The following is a 16,903-nucleotide window of genomic DNA, read 5'->3' as shown; positions in this document are numbered from 1 at the left end:
TGATAAAACGTCTATAAAAATTTGCGAACCCCAAGAACCGCTGCAGCTGATTGCGGGTGGGCGGCTGCGGCCACTCCGTCACTGCCCTGACCTTGGCTGGATCCATGCTCACCCGTCCCTCGGAGATGATAAAGCCCAGGTACGTGGTGGTAGGAACATGAAATTCACACTTTTCAGCCTTCACAAACAGCTGGTTCTCCAAAAGCCGCCGCAGGACCAGGCGGACATGTTGGATATGTTCCGGCAGTGACTTGGAGAAGATCAGGATGTCATCTATGTAGACAAAGACAAAACGGTTGAGCATGTCTCTAAGCACATCATTTACCATGGCCTGGAACACCGCAGGAGCATTGGTGAGTCCAAAGGGCATAACCAGGTACTCGAAGTGGCCAAGACGTGTATTGAACGCCATCTTCCACTCATCACCTTCACAAATCCGCACCAGGTGATAGGCGTTATGTCGATCCAGCAATTTTTGATAGTAATGTTATTCAAACCTTTGTAGTCAATACAAGGCCTCAGGCTACCGTCCTTCCCCACATAGAAAAAACCAGCCCCCACAGGCGAATAAGACCAGCTGCCACCGAAGTCTGGATGTAGTCTTCCATAGCCTCACGCTCCGGCTTGGAAAGGTTGTAAAGGTGGCTGCCTGGCAGTGGAGCTCCTGGTAGTAACTCAATGGCGCAGTCATAAGGCCAATGAGGAGGAAGAGAGAGTGCATGCTGCTTACTGAAAACCTCTCCCAGGTCCTGATACTCAGAAGGAACCATAGATAAATCTGGTTTAGCGGCTTGAGGAGAATAAGAGAGAGAATTAGGACCCAGAGCAGACTTGAGACAACATGAATGGCAAAAAATACTCCAACTGTAAATTGTCCCACTCCTCCAATCCACATGCAGCATGAGCCAGGGAAATCCAAGAACTATGGGAACATCAGGAGAGGGCATGACATAAAAATGGAGAAGTTATTCGTGGTTACCAGACAGATGAAGCATCAGAGGCACAGTTTTCTTTGTGATCAGGGCCAATAATTCCCCGTTCAGAGCATTGGTCTTAAGCGGCACCTCAAGATCAAAAGGGGGAATATTTAACTTTTCACAGACAGAATCATCAATAAAACTCTCGTCAGCACCAGAATCAATCAAGGCAGAAAAAGAGTGTATTTTACCTTTAACTACCACTGAAACTTGGAGAGGAGTCCTTCTTGGATTTGAGGGAGGGTGGCTTACTATCTTTACTTTACTTTATTGGTATTTAGCAAAGCGCCTTTATCCAAAGCGATTTATATCATGATCATATACAGCACACAATAACATGAATAGATAAAATAGAAAGACAGTAGTAAAAATATGAGAAGCCAATATAAAAGGGGAGATTAAAGGTGTGAACAATTAAAGGAGCAAACATTTAAGAAACAGAAAATTCAATTAAAAACACATGGAAAGCAGGCAGAGAGGAGGGAGGGAATTCAGGAAGAGTCAATATAAAGTCTGAAGAGATGAGTTTTAAGTTTTCTGCGGAAAATGGGGAGTGATGCGGCAGTCCTGATGTCCGGGGGAAGTTCATTCCACCATTTTGGGGCCAGGTAGGAGAAAAGTCTCGACCGAGAGCGGCTTCTGAGCCCACGTAGCAGGGGAGGGGCGAGACATCCTGCACTAGTGGAGGGGCGGAGCGGGCGGTGAGAGGTTTGGAAAGTGACCATAGACTGTAAATACGAGGGGGCTGTTTGGTGAACGGCCTTGAAAGCTAGTGCCAGAGTTTTGAATTTGATGCGTGCCAGGATGGGAAGCCAGTGAAGCTCTCGGAAAAGGGGGGTGACATGGGAAAATCTAGGTAAATTGTAGACCAGACGGGCTGCTGTGTTCTGAATGAGCTGAAGAGCAAGTATTTCAGAGGCAGGGAGGCCTGCCAAAAGGACATTGCAGTAGTCGATGCGCGACAATCCTGACTGTACCAGAATTTGTGTCACTTCTCTGGTGAGAAATGGGCGTATCTTACGAATATTGAAGAGGGAGAACCGGCAGGAGCGTGCTGTTGCGGCAATGTAGGCAGAGAAGGTGAGTTGGTGGTCAAGGATCACTCCCAGGTTTTTAGCTGTTTGAGATGGAGTGGAGACGGTGTGGTTGTCAATGGATATGGAGAGGTCAGTCAGGGGGGATTCTTTGCCAGGGAGGAAGATGATCTCGGTTTTTTCAGGGTTGAGTTTGAGGTGATGATCCGCCATCCAGACACCAACGTCTTTCAGGCAGGCAGAGATCCGTGACCCAATTGAAGTGTCAGAGGGGGGGAAGGAAAGGTAAAGCTGTGTGTCATCGGCATAGGAGTGATAGGAAAAACCGTGAGATGAAATGATGTGACCAAGTGACAGGACAGGAAAGGACCTAGAACAGAACCCTGAGGAACACCAGTGGAAAGGGTGCAAGGAGTAGAAAGGGAGCCTCTCCAAGAAACTCCGTAGGAGCGATCAGAAAGATATGAGGAGAACCAGGAGAGTGCAGACCCAGTGACACCCAAGTCAGAAAGGGTGGAAAGAAGGATTTGGTGGTTAACAGTGTCGAAAGCAGCAGATTGGTCCAGGAGTATGAGAACAGAGGAGAGGGATGAAGTGGCGGAGTGAAGTGCCTCAGTGACAGCGAGAAGAGCAGTTTCGGTTGAGTGAGTGGGTTTGAAACCAGATCTATTCCTGTATCAAACCTCATGGTTTGATATCTTATTTAGATTGCTGCACCTCTCTCTATTCCTGTCTCAAACCTCATGCTTTGATATCTTATTTAGATTGCTGCACCTCTCTCTATTCCTGTCTCAAACCTCATGCTTTGATATCTTATTTAGATTGCTGCACCTCTCTCTATTCCTGTCTCAAACCTCATGCTTTGATATCTTATTTAGATTGCTGCACCTCTCTCTATTCCTGTATCAAACCTCATGCTTTGATATCTTATTTAGATTGCTGCACCTCTCTCTATTCCTGTATCAAACATCATGCTTTGATATCTTATTTATATTGCAGCACCTCTGTATTCCTGTCTTAAACCTCATGCTTTGATATCTTATTTAGATCGCTGCACCTCTCTCTATTCCTGTCTCAAACCTCATGCTTTGATATCTTATTTAGATTGCTGCACCTCTCTCTATTCCTGTCTCAAACCTCATGCTTTGATATCTTATTTAGATTGCTGCACCTCTCTCTATTCCTGTCTCAAACCTCATGCTTTGATATCTTATTTAGATTGCTGCACCTCTCTCTATTCCTGTCTCAAACCTCATGCTTTGATATCTGATATCTTATTTAGATTGCTGCACCTCTCTCTATTCCTGTCTCAAACCTCATGTTTTGATATCTTATTCAGATTGCTGCACCTCTCTCTATTCCTGTCTCAAACCACATGCTTTGATATCTTATTTAGGTTACTGCACCTCTCTCTATTCCTGTCTCAGACATAGTTCACTGTCACATCTCAGCTGCTTCAGAATAGAGCAACTAGGATTTGAACCAGTGCTACAGGGAGTGACATCATCAGAGCCTAGATGCCATACTGAACTCTGTATCTATATTTGCATTAATTAATAATCTGTTTATGTGAGTTGTGTGACTGAAATGATAAAATAATATGTCCTTATCTTTTCATATCCATTAACTCATTCACCGCCAAAGACGTCTTTGACGTGTTATCAGAAATAGCCCTCCCCGCCAATGACGTGTTTGACGTGTTTTTGTTTTTATTAGTGCAGCGCTTAGTTCAAACACTTACCCAGCCTGTGACACAGACACAGGTCCCTAACCTCAAAGTCAAGCCGACAGCACGTTATCAAACACATACCGCAGCTGTTGTTTGAAATAAGGAAGAAGGAGGAAAGGAGGAAAAACAGAGAAATGCGCTTCCTTGTAGAGAGGAGAAACGCCATTGAAACGCCCCTCGGCGCGCTGCACTGCTCGCCTTGCTGCAGGGCGAACCTGGATTGCCTAGTCAAACCCGTGACGAACATGATCGATCCGGTTCCAGCAGCGCCTGGTCCCAAAGCCAAGCCGGACCCGTTCCTGTTTCGTGTCGCAGCATTCGTCCCAGCCCGAACGAGAGGAGGAAAACGAGCAGAGGCAGAGGAGGCAAAACGCTGATGGGGAAGGAGGGGGAAGGAGGTGCGGGGGAAGGAGGTGCGATCTAGCAGCAGCTGTGGACAGAACTCTCTCTCTCTCTGTGTGTGTGTGTGTGTGTGTGTGTGTGTGTGTGTGTGTGTGTGTGTGTGTGTCTGTGTCTGTGTCTGTGTCTGTGTCTGTCTGTCTGTCTGTCTGTCTGTCTGTGTGTCTGTCTGTCTGTCTGTCTGTCTGTCTGTCTGCACACTCACTCACACTGAGCAAACTGTATTGTTGAATGTAAAAAAAGCACTTCATATATATATATATATATATATATATATTTTTTTTGTCATTTGTGTCATAATGAATAATATTTACATGTCTGATGTCAATACAGTTCAAAATAAAAGAATTGAGAGCGAGTTCTGCCTGAGATTGTGTGCTGTACATAAATGCCATTTTCTGCAATTTCTTTTCTCAGAGAGACCTTTTGGGTGAAAACAGGGTGTATATAAATGGCTATAAGTAGAGTACAGAACATGCTAAAAGCTCACTTTTTTTTCTCCTGGTGAACCCAGAGACGTACATCTTCATTTTGAGGTATTGCAAATCACTTTGGTGCTAATAGATAATTTACTGTGGGTCTTGAAAGATGACCAACAATTATGAAAATCTTTGGCCTGTGCTAAATATTGGCAGTCCTAAACTGGCCATGAATGAGTTAAGGCTGAGTGACTGTAAGCTGTCAGAGAGAAGCTGTGAAGCTCTGGCCTCAGTTCTCAGCTCCCAGTCCTCCAGTCTGAGAGAGCTGGACCTGAGTAAGAATGACTTACAGGACTCTGGAGTGAAGCTGCTGTCTGTTGGACTAGAGAGTCCACACTGTAGACTGGAAACTCTCAGGTCAGTATTACTGATACTGTTCAACAGACCACAATTTAAATGTGGCTTTACATGCACATTAATATCAGTGAAAATACTGACCTCTGTATTTTCCTGCTGATGTGAGTTTTGAAAGCAGCTGAGATACCAACATTTATCACATCTAGTTTCTATCCTGTGCTAGAATATTGCATCATCTCCTCTCTTTACTGCCTCTGTTGTTGAAACCTAAAGTAAAGCATTTATCACATTCTATCACACATTGAGTCCAGAACTGAAATTAAAACACAAACCAGATCAGCTATAGTTCACTGTCACATCTCCAGCTACTTCAGAATAGAGCAACTAGGATTTGAACCAGTGCTACAGGGAGTGACATCATCAGAGCCTAGATGCCATACTGAACTCTGTATCTATATTTGCATTCATTAATCAGCTGTTTATGTGAGTTGTGTGACTGAAATGATAAAATAATAATATTTCCTTATCTTTTCATATCCATTAAGGCTGAGTGACTGTAAGCTGTCAGAGAGAAGCTGTGAAGCTCTGGCCTCAGTTCTCAGCTCCCAGTCCTCCAGTCTGAGAGAGCTGGACCTGAGTAAGAATGACTTACAGGACTCTGGAGTGAAACTGCTGTCTGTTGGACTCGAGAGTCCACACTGTAGACTGGAAACTCTTAGGTCAGTATTACTGATACTGTTCAACAGACCACCATTTAAATGTGGCTTTACATGCACATTAATATCAGTGAAAATACCTGACCTCTGTATTTTCCTGCTGATGTGAGTTTTGAAAGCAGCTGAGATACCAACATTTATCACATCTAGTTTCTATCCTGTGCTAGAATATTGCATCATCTCCTGTCTTTACTGCCTCTGTTGTTGAAACCTAAAGTAAAGCATTTATCACATTCTGTCACACATTGAGTCCAGAACTGAAATTAAAACACAAACCAGATCAGCTATAGTTCACTGTCACATCTCCAGCTACTTCAGAATAGAGCAACTAGGATTTGAACCAGTGCTACAGGGAGTGACATCATCAGAGCCTAGATGCCATACTGAACTCTGTATCTATATTTGCATTCATTAATCATCTGTTTATGTGAGTTGTGTGACTGAAATGATAAAATAATAATAATTCCTTATCTTTTCATATCCATTAAGGCTGAGTGACTGTAAGCTGTCAGAGAGAAGCTGTGAAGCTCTGGCCTCAGTTCTCATCTCCCAGTCCTCCAGTCTGAGAGAGCTGGACCTGAGTAAGAATAACTTACAGGACTCTGGAGTGAAACTGCTGTCTGTTGGACTCGAGAGTCCACACTGTAGACTGGAAACTCTTAGGTCAGTATTACTGATACTGTTCAACAGACCACCATTTAAATGTGGCTTCACATGCACATTAATATCAGTGAAAATACCTGACCTCTGTATTTTCCTGCTGATGTGAGTTTTGAAAGCAGCTGAGATACCAACATTTATCACATCTAGTTTCTATCCTGTGCTAGAATATTGCATCATCTCCTCTCTTTACTGCCTCTGTTGTTGAAACCTAAAGTAAAGCATTTATCACATTCTGTCACACATTGAGTCCAGAACTGAAATTAAAACACAAACCAGATCAGATATAGTTCACTGTCACATCTCAAGCTACTTCAGAATAGAGCAACTAGGATTTGAACCAGTGCTACAGGGAGTGACATCATCAGAGCCTAGATGCCATACTGAACTCTGTATCTATATTTGCATTCATTAATCATCTGTTTATGTGAGTTGTGTGACTGAAATGATAAAATAATAATATTTCCTTATCTTTTCATATCCATTAAGGCTGAGTGACTGTAAGCTGTCAGAGAGAAGCTGTGAAGCTCTGGCCTCAGTTCTCAGCTCCCAGTCCTCCAGTCTGAGAGAGCTGGACCTGCGTAAGAATTACCTGTCAGAGAGAAGCTGTGAAGCTCTGGCCTCAGTTCTCAGCTCCCAGTCCTCCAGTCTGAGAGAGCTGGACCTGAGTAACAATGACTTACAGGACTCTGGAGTGAAGCTGGTCTCTGTTGGACTAGAGAGTCCACACTGTAGACTGGAAACTCTCAGGTCAGTATTACTGATACTGTTCAACAGACAACCATTTAAATGTGGCTTTACATGCACATTAATATCAGTGAAAATACCTGACCTCTGTATTTTCCTGCTGATGTGAGTTTTGAAAGCAGCTGAGATACCAACATTTATCACATCTAGTTTCTATCATGTGGTAGAATATTGCATCATCTCCTCTCTTTACTGCCTCTGTTGTTGAAAGCTAAAGTAAAGGATTTATCACATTCTGTCACACATTGAGGGGCCCTTTACACGAGGACACCTTTTCCTTCACACCTTCTCCCTGTTTACATGAGCGCTGTTGAATTTTTAAAACCCCGTAATGTACATGCCAGGTCGCTAGGTGGCAGTGTGATCACCTTATTCTTTGCCCATACAAGGACGCTTACTGCATGACGTAATTCCGCTTTAAACGCGGAAGTAGAGTACACTTTCCGCAGTCATTTAGACTTGCCAAAAAGCTTTTTTCAAGCTAAAAAAAACCCAAACTGTTAAAGTTTTAATATTTGTCGGGTGAGAATGTAACATATATGTGACCAGTTTATCAGAATAACGCCTATTGGAAATCTTTAACGAGCAGCGAGGACCGGGAGCGCTGAGTGTGATCTGTCACCCTACTGCTACTGGCAGTGAGAAAACACTGTCGACGTGCTTTGTAACTATAACGTTAAATGCCGACCGGGTACAGCCATCGGCTCCTCGCAGCAGTAACGTTATGAACATGTAACTGGAGTTGGCCGCAGTGTAGCTTAATTCTGAGTGTTGCCAAACTTCATTAATACTGACGTTTTATTTGGTTGCCAACTCGCGCACGGCTATGGCGTAATCGCGTGTGTAGGCACGTCAGAGTTTCTGAAATGTGCCGTTCCAAAGCGATTACATGGAGCGGGAAGCCCCGCTCAGCGGGAAGCGTCTCAAACAATTCCACTCTAGAGGGTGGTTCCAAAATGTGTCGTTTCCTAAGCGCGAATTCGCCGTCGCCGTCTTAACGGGAGGCACTAACGATAAAATAATTCCCCGTTTCCATAGGAAACCGTCCTCGTGTAAAGTGCCCCTGAGTCCAGAACTGAAATGAAAACACAAACCAGATCCTTGGGACAGTTTTTACATGATCATAACTAATTTCAGAACAGTGCACTAATGAGAATCCAACATGTAACTCTTTTTAAACAAGGAGTTTACACGAGGATCTCTTCTAAAGAAAACCTGTACAAAAGTTTGTAAAACTCAAGAATAAAGAATAACTATTATTAGTGCTGGCCGGTGTATATGGCTGAAAATGTTAAAATCATAAAATGTTTAATATCAGGCAGTTTTATTATGTAAAAATAACTATTTCTGTCAAGTTTAAATGGTTAATTTTGCACTTGTAATAAAGTTGAATAGATCAGACAACTTTCATTTAAAGATCTTCAGCCTCACTACTGTAGATGCTGTGACATCTATGTCTCTAATAGAGCCATATGAAATCCACCACCATCAGGCCCGGACTGGCCATCTGGCAGTTCTGGCAAATGTCAGAAGGGCCGGTGTGTGTTATGGGCCGACCGGACTGCAGAAAAAAAAATATATATATATATATATATAATAACACGTTCACTGCCAATGACGTGTTTTTACGTCAAACAAAATCCAACCGTTCACTGCCAATGACGTGTTTTTACGTCAAAAAACGTCGATTTTGTTTTTTTGACGGTGGGATGTGCATCTAACCCTTTTACATCTCTTATATAAGTATTGGACGTGTACAACGTGTACAACCCATTCCACCGACCCACTAAGTGGCGACAGTGCTTTCCTGACTAGAGGAAGGCAAGCAAAAAGCAGTGTGACGAAGCCATTCTCATGAAAATGGATTGGCGAAAACGCTTTCGTTTTCGCGCTGATTGCTGGCAGTGCGGGATTGCAAATTTGCATAATAGATTACGGGTGGAACACACTTTGAAACACGCAGCATAAATATGACCAGAATCGCAAAAGCTTCATCAAAGCTCTCAACCAAAACTCCAAGAAGCGAGCGAGTCCATCCAGACTTCCTCAAAGAGCGGCCGCGCAGACAGGCACAGCCGCACAGCAGCAGCAAAGCAGTGAGACTGGTGACAAGCTTGTGACACGGCCGCTGCAGCCAAGAAGAACGCCCACGGAGGGAGGAGTTGGAAGCAGAGGGGTGTTTCCTGCTGTTATGGAGGAAATTACTGTTCAAAACTATTGTTTAGATGTCTGACGTCTTACTGATGCCAAAAATGAATGGTTAAAGTGACTGTTCTATCGAATTTCACAAAAAGCCGTTTATCTCAGAATCATTTTTCTGACGCTGAAACCATGCTGTATTCAACTGCTAATGCTTACATAACTACTAACTCTACAAACTAACTCTTTTAGACAGAGAAAGCACACATTCTATTAGTTCTTTTGAGATATTGTGTGTTCACAAAATCTTAGCAGAAAAGAATCCTCGGGTCTTGAAAGATGAGCCAGAATCCTCAAAAAAACCCTCTGGCAGAACCTACCTACAGTAAAAAAAAACGGCTGGCAGTGAATGTGATAATAATGAACTTCACCGGCCCAGTGCTGCACCGGGCCGGACCATTTTTTTATAGAGGGGTTCTCCCCTAGCTGGCAAGTGATTATGGCATGGTGTGAGAGAAGGACCTCCCCTCTGCTCTGCTCAAAGTGGCCTGCTCCATGTCAAAGTGTCTCAACCACGGAAGTTCAATTTCCTTGCTAGATGCATGTCAATATCTACAGGTCAAATGGACATAAAACAAACATCTTAACATTAGTATCACACACCTTTATATTGATCAAGTCTTTATGTTGATGGCCATCACAAAGGAGAGACTTTATTTGTCTTTGGACACAGACTGGACAGGACAGGATCGAGCACACTGATGTTAACTCATTGAGTGCCAATGACGTTGATCGGCGTCAAATCGAATAGTAACGTAGAGTGCCAATGACGTCGATCGGCGTCAAATGCGTTTTTTGACGGTGGGACGTGGATCAAAGCCAGATGCATCTCCTGTGAAAGTATGGTGGATGTTGAATGTGTAAAAGCTATTTTACGGACCCATTAGGTGGCGACAGTGCTCTCCAGATTAGAGAAAGGTGAAGAAAAAAACAGAGAAGCAGCCGTGGGGACACGGAAACCGCATCGGTATGCATCGATATGCATGAAGCATAACGTTAGCTGTGCCTGCAGCAGCCAATCTGCTGCCACAATTGAGCCCCTCCGTGTCCGCTGCGATAGCCCCTCCACATGATTAGTTGTGGAGTTGTTATTATTCTCAGTTGGAAGCGCTGGGAGCCAGTGACAAATACACGCGGAACGCTGTGAAAAAGCTGGGTTTTCAGTGCAGAGCAAACCGCAGCAGAGAGCCACCAGAGCCACCAGAGACACACCCACGGAGGAGGGGTTTGCAGTAGAGGGGGGTGGGGCACGCAGGGCAGCATACAACACCGACCCAGACAGACCCAGACAGCAGGCTCGATGGACAGATTGGTTGGCAAACACAAGCTAGAATATCTGATGCCCACCAGCAGTAAATCAAGACCAGCAAGAAAGTATAGGGTCTGCGCAGCAGGGGCCAGCGCTGCTGGTTGCAGCTAAAAAATATTATTTTGCCAAACAAAATTCCTTTGTTTTTGCTCTTTTATTGAAGGAAATTATTTTTGAGGTGTCACAACATCAGAAAATATTAGCTTCAGAGTCAGTGATGTGCTTGAAATGTTTCATTTCACAAAAGGCTGATTATCTCGGCTTCTAGTCTGAAACGTCTGTTTTTGCTGAAATCAACCTATCTTCTCCGGCTGATAACTAAAGAACGGAAAATGATATCAATAAACTTTTTTTTGCTGATGATACAATAGACTCTCATCGTTCTTTGGGCGTGTTCGGTGTTTACATAGTAATATCACACAATATTCTGTGGGCCTCGAGAAATCACTGAAAACGCTCTGAAACTCTGGCAATGGGAGCGTCCGTTCTCCAAAAGTGGCTGGCATTCAATGAGTTAATAGGTAGGGCATGGAATTGATATTTGATATACATAATGGCTTTGTTAAGACTGCGTTGCCTAATGTGCTGTTGTGTTTTTTGGCCGCCATGTTGTGCTCATGTGTGTGGTGTGAATGTGTTTCAGTGTGTGGGATGAATGTGTTTCAGTGTGTGGTGTGAATGTGTTTCAGTGTGTGGTGTGAATGTGTTTCAGTGTGTGGTGTGAATTAGGGCTGCACGATATATCGTTTACACATCGTCATCGCAATGTGCGCATGCGCGATAGTCACATCGCAGGACGTGCGATGTCAAAAGCAAATTAACTCGTCATGTTGCTTGATAAACTCTCACTTTAGGGGTAGCCTACTGAGTGAAATGAGGTTCTCTCAAAGGAGAGAGACGCCCCGCTACTGTACTCACTCATTTAGTGCTTAGCTTCAACACAACAAACATGCACAGAGAGCTCAAATGAATTGTTTTTGCTTATGTTGGGTTGCTGACAGTAGCCCGTCTGTAAACGATGTGATTGCGGAGGCGGACGTGTCCACAGCTTGCAGCGCACTAGTATACAGCAGGCTGGCTGCTGTAACTCATATCCGTGGAGTGGAGATATTTACTCTTGAAACACCAAAAAGCAAGACCGCAACTTATGACACGAAGGCTAAAGTGATTACTGAGAAGTTGTCCGTGTTATCACTGCGGCTGTCTCTCCCCTTCAGTCATGTTGCATCACATGATAGCAGTAACGTTACGGTAGAGTTAATCATACATAGCGACTCATTTACACAAAACATGTCGGTGAAAATAAAAAGACAATAGACATAGCTGGGCAAATAAATGTATATTTATTACTTTTCACGAATGAATTGTTTGTCAATTGTTTGGCTGCATGTGAATGCTCGTCTCTCTGTACTGCCCTGCGTGCGCTCAAAAACCGGAACTCCCCAAATGCGGAGTGTACCACTTGGTAGTTTCTGGAAGGGGGTCAGACCAAGTGTGTGAAGTAACCATGTGTGAAGTGGCAGCAGTGTTTCATTGTTGATTTATTGAAATGTTAGAAGAACGAAATAAGTTGAAAGCAGTGATTATAATCAATTAAATCTAATGTTTTTCTGCAAATAGCATCATTGGGAGGTAGATTCTGGCACTCAATATTAGGGGTGGGCAATATATCAAATTTATATCAATATTGTGATATGAGACTATATGGTCTTTGTAGCGAAGCTTGTGGGCTTGCTGGGGGCGAAGCTTTGGGGCTTGCCTCGTGAAGTGTGCTGGATCGTGGATGAGGGCTCGCGGGCTGTGATCGGTCAGAATCACGGAGATGGAGATAGGGACCGAGATGTCGGTCCTGGGACTCGGTTGAAATACCACTGGTGACCTGACTGGTTGTAAAGCAGTCGGTCACCAGGGCCTGGCTAAGATAGCCAGGATTCAGTTCGAGTTTGGAATTGGTTGTGCTAATGGTTGACATTATGAGTAAGAATACCTGAAGAAGTATGGAAGTCGAAGGAATCTCGAAGGAATCAAGCAGGAATCTCTCGGATGTGGTATAGCGTCACAGAACACTTTGTTTATATCCCCGCGTTTTGGTGTATGACATCACGTCATTGGTGATGTCACAACGTTCGAGGGAGCTATGCCATCATCGGTGTTATGTCTGACATCGCCGATGACCTCACAGGTGAACTCTATGCTATGACATCATTGTCATCGTTGATGATGTCATCATCATTACGTCATTGGCGCGCCGGCTGGTGGGCATCGACTGCCCCAAGAACAGGCCTGACGGTGGGCCATTATGGGCCCTTTTCTACAGTCTTAGATGTTGGATGGTAATATGGTGATACAGCATACACGTTGTCTTTCCCTGGTTTTAAAGGCTGCATTACACTAAGTGAAGTATAGGCTAGTGACATTTTAAAGTAGAATGTCATAACTCACTCACTTTTTCATGTATGTAAGTCATGGAAATCCATTGGTCAAAATGTGTGTGCACCCTGATAGATGATGCTACCAGTAGGTCACAGCCCAGTGGTTGAGAAACATTAAAATACCTAATTTCCCCTCCAAAATCAGATGGACTCCTCTACAAAATCATCCCAATCATTCTAGAAATATTATTTTCTTTCAAATAGAGCTATTCTGGTAATCTGGTGAAAATCTGTATTTTTTCATATCGCAATATATATCGCATGGGCGGGGAATATCGCAATGTCAGTTTTTTCCAATATCGTGCAGCCTTAGTGTGAATGTATGTTCCAGTGTGTGAATGTGTTTCAGTGTGTGGTGTGAATGTGTTTCAGTGTGTGGTGTGAATGTGTTTCAGTGTGTGGTGTGAATGTGTTTCAGTGTGTGAATGTGTTTCAGTGTGTGGTGTGAATGTGTTTCAGTGTGTGGTGTGAATGTGTTTCAGTGTGTAGTGTGAATGTGTTTCAGTGTGTGGTGTGAATGTGTTTCAGTGTGTGAATGTGTTTCAGTGTGTGGTGTGAATGTGTTTCAGTGTGTGAATGTGTTTCAGTGTGTGGTGTGAATGAGTTTCAGTGTGTGGTGTGAATGTGTTTCCAGTGGCGTGCCGTCCATTAGGCGAACTAGGCAAATGCTAGGGGCGCTTGAGCCGTTAGGGGCGCCAGAGAGGGTAATTACTAAATAAATACTTTTTCATGATAATAGGCCTACTATTATTTTGCAATACTAGACAAAAAATAAGCACAACAACGTCTTAAGTCTTTAAATAATAGTGAAATCATTTTTCTAATTCTGGCTTTCTGGCTGCCTGGGCTGCAGCCAGGCCCGTAGCTACCATTGAGGACACCGAAAAAAAGGGAAAAATAGTCCCGGCCCCCAGATCTGTTCATCTGTCATTGATGTTTTAATGTGACAGTTTTGATCAGAAATGCAACAATTTGCTACCTCTCTGTGTGCTATAGAAGGAAGAAAGATAACTCACAACATTCAGATTTTGCATTGGGGCTAGATTGGGGCTAGACTTTGGGGACAGTTCTATTGAAGTGAATGGGTAAGTAACTACCCTGTAAGTGATGTTTGTGTAGATGGGCCATTCTATTTAATTGAGCAGTATTCTGCCATGTGACCTGTATGCAGAATATAAATTATATTATATGGGGAGACATTTATTTTTTGTATCATTTTAAAGCAACAGCACAGTTAAAGAGGATATTAATCTAACATGATGTCTGTAGTTCTTTATAGATCTAGCCTCTTAACACATTGAGTGCCAGCGACGCCATATGGCGTCATTAGAAATTTACCGTAGGCTGCCAGCGACGCCAAATGGCGTCAGTAACTCCAAATTGTTTTTTTGACGGGGGGGTGTCGATCTAAGCTTCTTACGTCGCCTCTAACAATATTGTAGCTATTGGAGGTCGATAACCTATTTTACAAACCCATTAGGTGGCGACAGCACTCTCCTGATCAGAGAAAAAGGAGCCAAACACACAGAAGAAGTCGCTGGGGAAAAGGAGGAAATCGCATCGCATCCGTCCGTATGCATCGACGTGCATGAAGCACAACGAGCACAACGCCAGCTGTTCCCGCAGCAGCAGCATCCGCTGTCACAACTGAGCACCTCCGTGTACGCTGCCACAGCACATCCGCATAATCTGTCTTATTATTCTCAACTGGAAGAATAGGAGCCCGTGACAAACACGCGGAACGCTGTAAAAATGCTGGATGTCGCGGACCCTTCACTGTGCAGAGCAAACTCAGTAGAGAGCCACCAGACACACCCAGGAGGAGGCGTGTGCAGTTGGGGGGGGGGGGGGGGGGGGGGAGCACACAGAGCACCATACAACACTTCACCCAGACAGACCCAGACAGCAGGACAGGATTACAGGAGGAAGGGTCGGTTACATGGCATTTGACACAGGAGGAAGCTGTAACCAGCAGCGCACGCAGGGGCCAGTGCTGCTGGTTACAGCTCAAAAATATTATTCTGCCAAACAAAATTTCCTGGCCTTCACTGTTTTATTGAAGGAAATTATTTTTGAGGTGTGACTACATCAGAAAATTAGCTTCAGAGTCAGTGATGTGCTTGAAATGTTTAATTTCACAAAAGGCTCATTATCTCAGCTCGTAGAAAAAAAGGTCTGTTTTTCGTTCAATCAAGCTATCTTCTCCGGCTCACAACTAAAGAACGGAAAATGGGATCAATAAACTTTTTTGCAGGTGATAGAAGAGAGTCTCATCGTTATTTGTGCGTGTTCAGTGTTTACATAGTAATTATTAAAGAAATTATATGACTGTTTTAAAATGCATTGCGGCCTATGTGGCACAGCAAGCAACCTTTTGCCCAAGGGCCGTGGCACTCAAAGTGTTAATTTTGCTCTCAAAGTGCACCAGATTGAAAAATTGAAGTGCCCCCCCTGGGCCCCCCGCGCCGCGCTAAAACAACCTCAGTATTCCCCAAAACTTGGCTACGGGCCTGGCTGCAGCACTTTCACCATGGTCCCTAATCCATACCACCCCACCCCCTGCGCGACCGCGCCCCCTTCTACCTGCTCGGAGCTTTTTCCCAGAGTGGGGGAAGGGCGATTCTGAGCACCAACTTGGTCAGGCACGCCACTGTGTGTTTCAGTGTGTGGTGTGAATGTGTTTCAGTGTGTGGTGTGAATGTGTTTCAGTGTGTGGTGTGAATGTATTTCAGTGTGTGAATGTGTTTCAGTGTGTGAATGTGTTTCAGTGTCTGGTGTGAATGTGTTTCAGTGTGTGGTGTGAATGTGTTTCAGTGTGTAGTGTGAATGTGTTTCAGTGTGTGGTGTGAATGTGTTTCAGTGTGTGGTGTGAATGTGTTTCAGTGTGTGTAGTGTGAATGTGTTTCAGTGTGTGAATGTGTTTCAGTGTGTGAATGTGTTTCAGTGTGTGGTGTGAATGTGTTTCAGTGTGTGGTGTGAATGTGTTTAAGTGTGTGGTGTGAATGTGTTTCAGTGTTTGTATAGTTAGTCTTATTTCATGACGTGTGCATCAAACCTCATGCTTTGATATCTTATTTAGATTGCTGCACCTCTCTCTATTCCTGTCTCAGACATACTGTAGTTCACTGTCACATCTCTGCAGCTAGGATTTGAACCAGTGCTACAGGGAGTGACATCATCAGAGCCTAGATGCCATACTGAACTCTGTATCTATATTTGCATTCATTAATAATCTGTTTGTGTGAGTTGTGTGACTGAAATGATAAAATAATAATGTCCTTTTCTTTTCATGTTCAAGGCTGAGTAACTGTAATCTGTCAGAGAGAAGCTGTGAAGCTCTGGCCTCAGTTTTCAGCTCCCAGTCCTCCAGTCTGAGAGAGCTGGACCTGAGTAAGAATGACTTAGAGGACTCTGGAATGAAGCTGGTCTCTGTTGGACTAGAGAGTCCACACTGTAGACTGGAAACTCTCAGGTCAGTATTACTGACCACCATTGCATTTAAATGTGGCGCCAGGCAGTTGTGTCGGGGATGGTGTTTCTCTGAGGCATGTGAAGCTGCTGTACGCTTATCAAACCTATTGGACTGTTGCTGACTGTTACAGTGGTCTACAGATCTATAAGCGTGTTTTACCACGGTGTGGCAGTAATTCTGTCTAACGGTAGAATGTGGTATCATAGTGGGGCACTAGAGGGCAGTAGCGCACAACTACCTACAAGCGGCAGGGCCTCTGCTGGTCTCGCCACACTGGTCTAAGCAGAGGCAGAACGCAGCAGAGAAGACGCCATAAGCTCCGGGAAGTTTTTTACAATTTAAAGTTTTATTTCATCACTAAATTAATTTCCGATGACTTTTGATGCCTACAAGCAGGGTAGTAGGTTTCAATAAGTGCTACTTTACGAACATTTATGGCGAAAAATGGCAAAA

The 16,903-nt window shown here is 43.9% G+C and overlaps 1 protein-coding gene across 1 annotated transcript in view; it reads left to right on the top strand.

Annotated features, from left to right (window-relative positions):
• Nucleotides 1-16,903, top strand: part of LOC310776858 (protein NLRC3-like) — a 57,831-nt gene that overhangs the window by 32,198 nt on the left and 8,730 nt on the right. Inside the window, exons 7-11 of the mRNA XM_083637057.1 lie at nucleotides 4,882-4,975; nucleotides 5,461-5,634; nucleotides 6,121-6,294; nucleotides 6,781-7,041; nucleotides 16,277-16,450. Of these exons, the coding sequence (XP_083493183.1) occupies nucleotides 4,882-4,975; nucleotides 5,461-5,634; nucleotides 6,121-6,294; nucleotides 6,781-7,041; nucleotides 16,277-16,450 (877 nt within the window). The remainder of the gene's footprint in view (nucleotides 1-4,881; nucleotides 4,976-5,460; nucleotides 5,635-6,120; nucleotides 6,295-6,780; nucleotides 7,042-16,276; nucleotides 16,451-16,903) is intronic.

The sequence above is a fragment of the Poromitra crassiceps genome (assembly GCF_964638095.1).
Source record: "Poromitra crassiceps genome assembly, chromosome: 5".
NCBI classification, from domain to species: Eukaryota; Metazoa; Chordata; class Actinopteri; order Beryciformes; family Melamphaidae; genus Poromitra; species Poromitra crassiceps.
The sequence above is the reverse complement of the archived record's forward strand: the minus strand, read 5'-3'. Positions and strand labels throughout refer to the sequence as shown.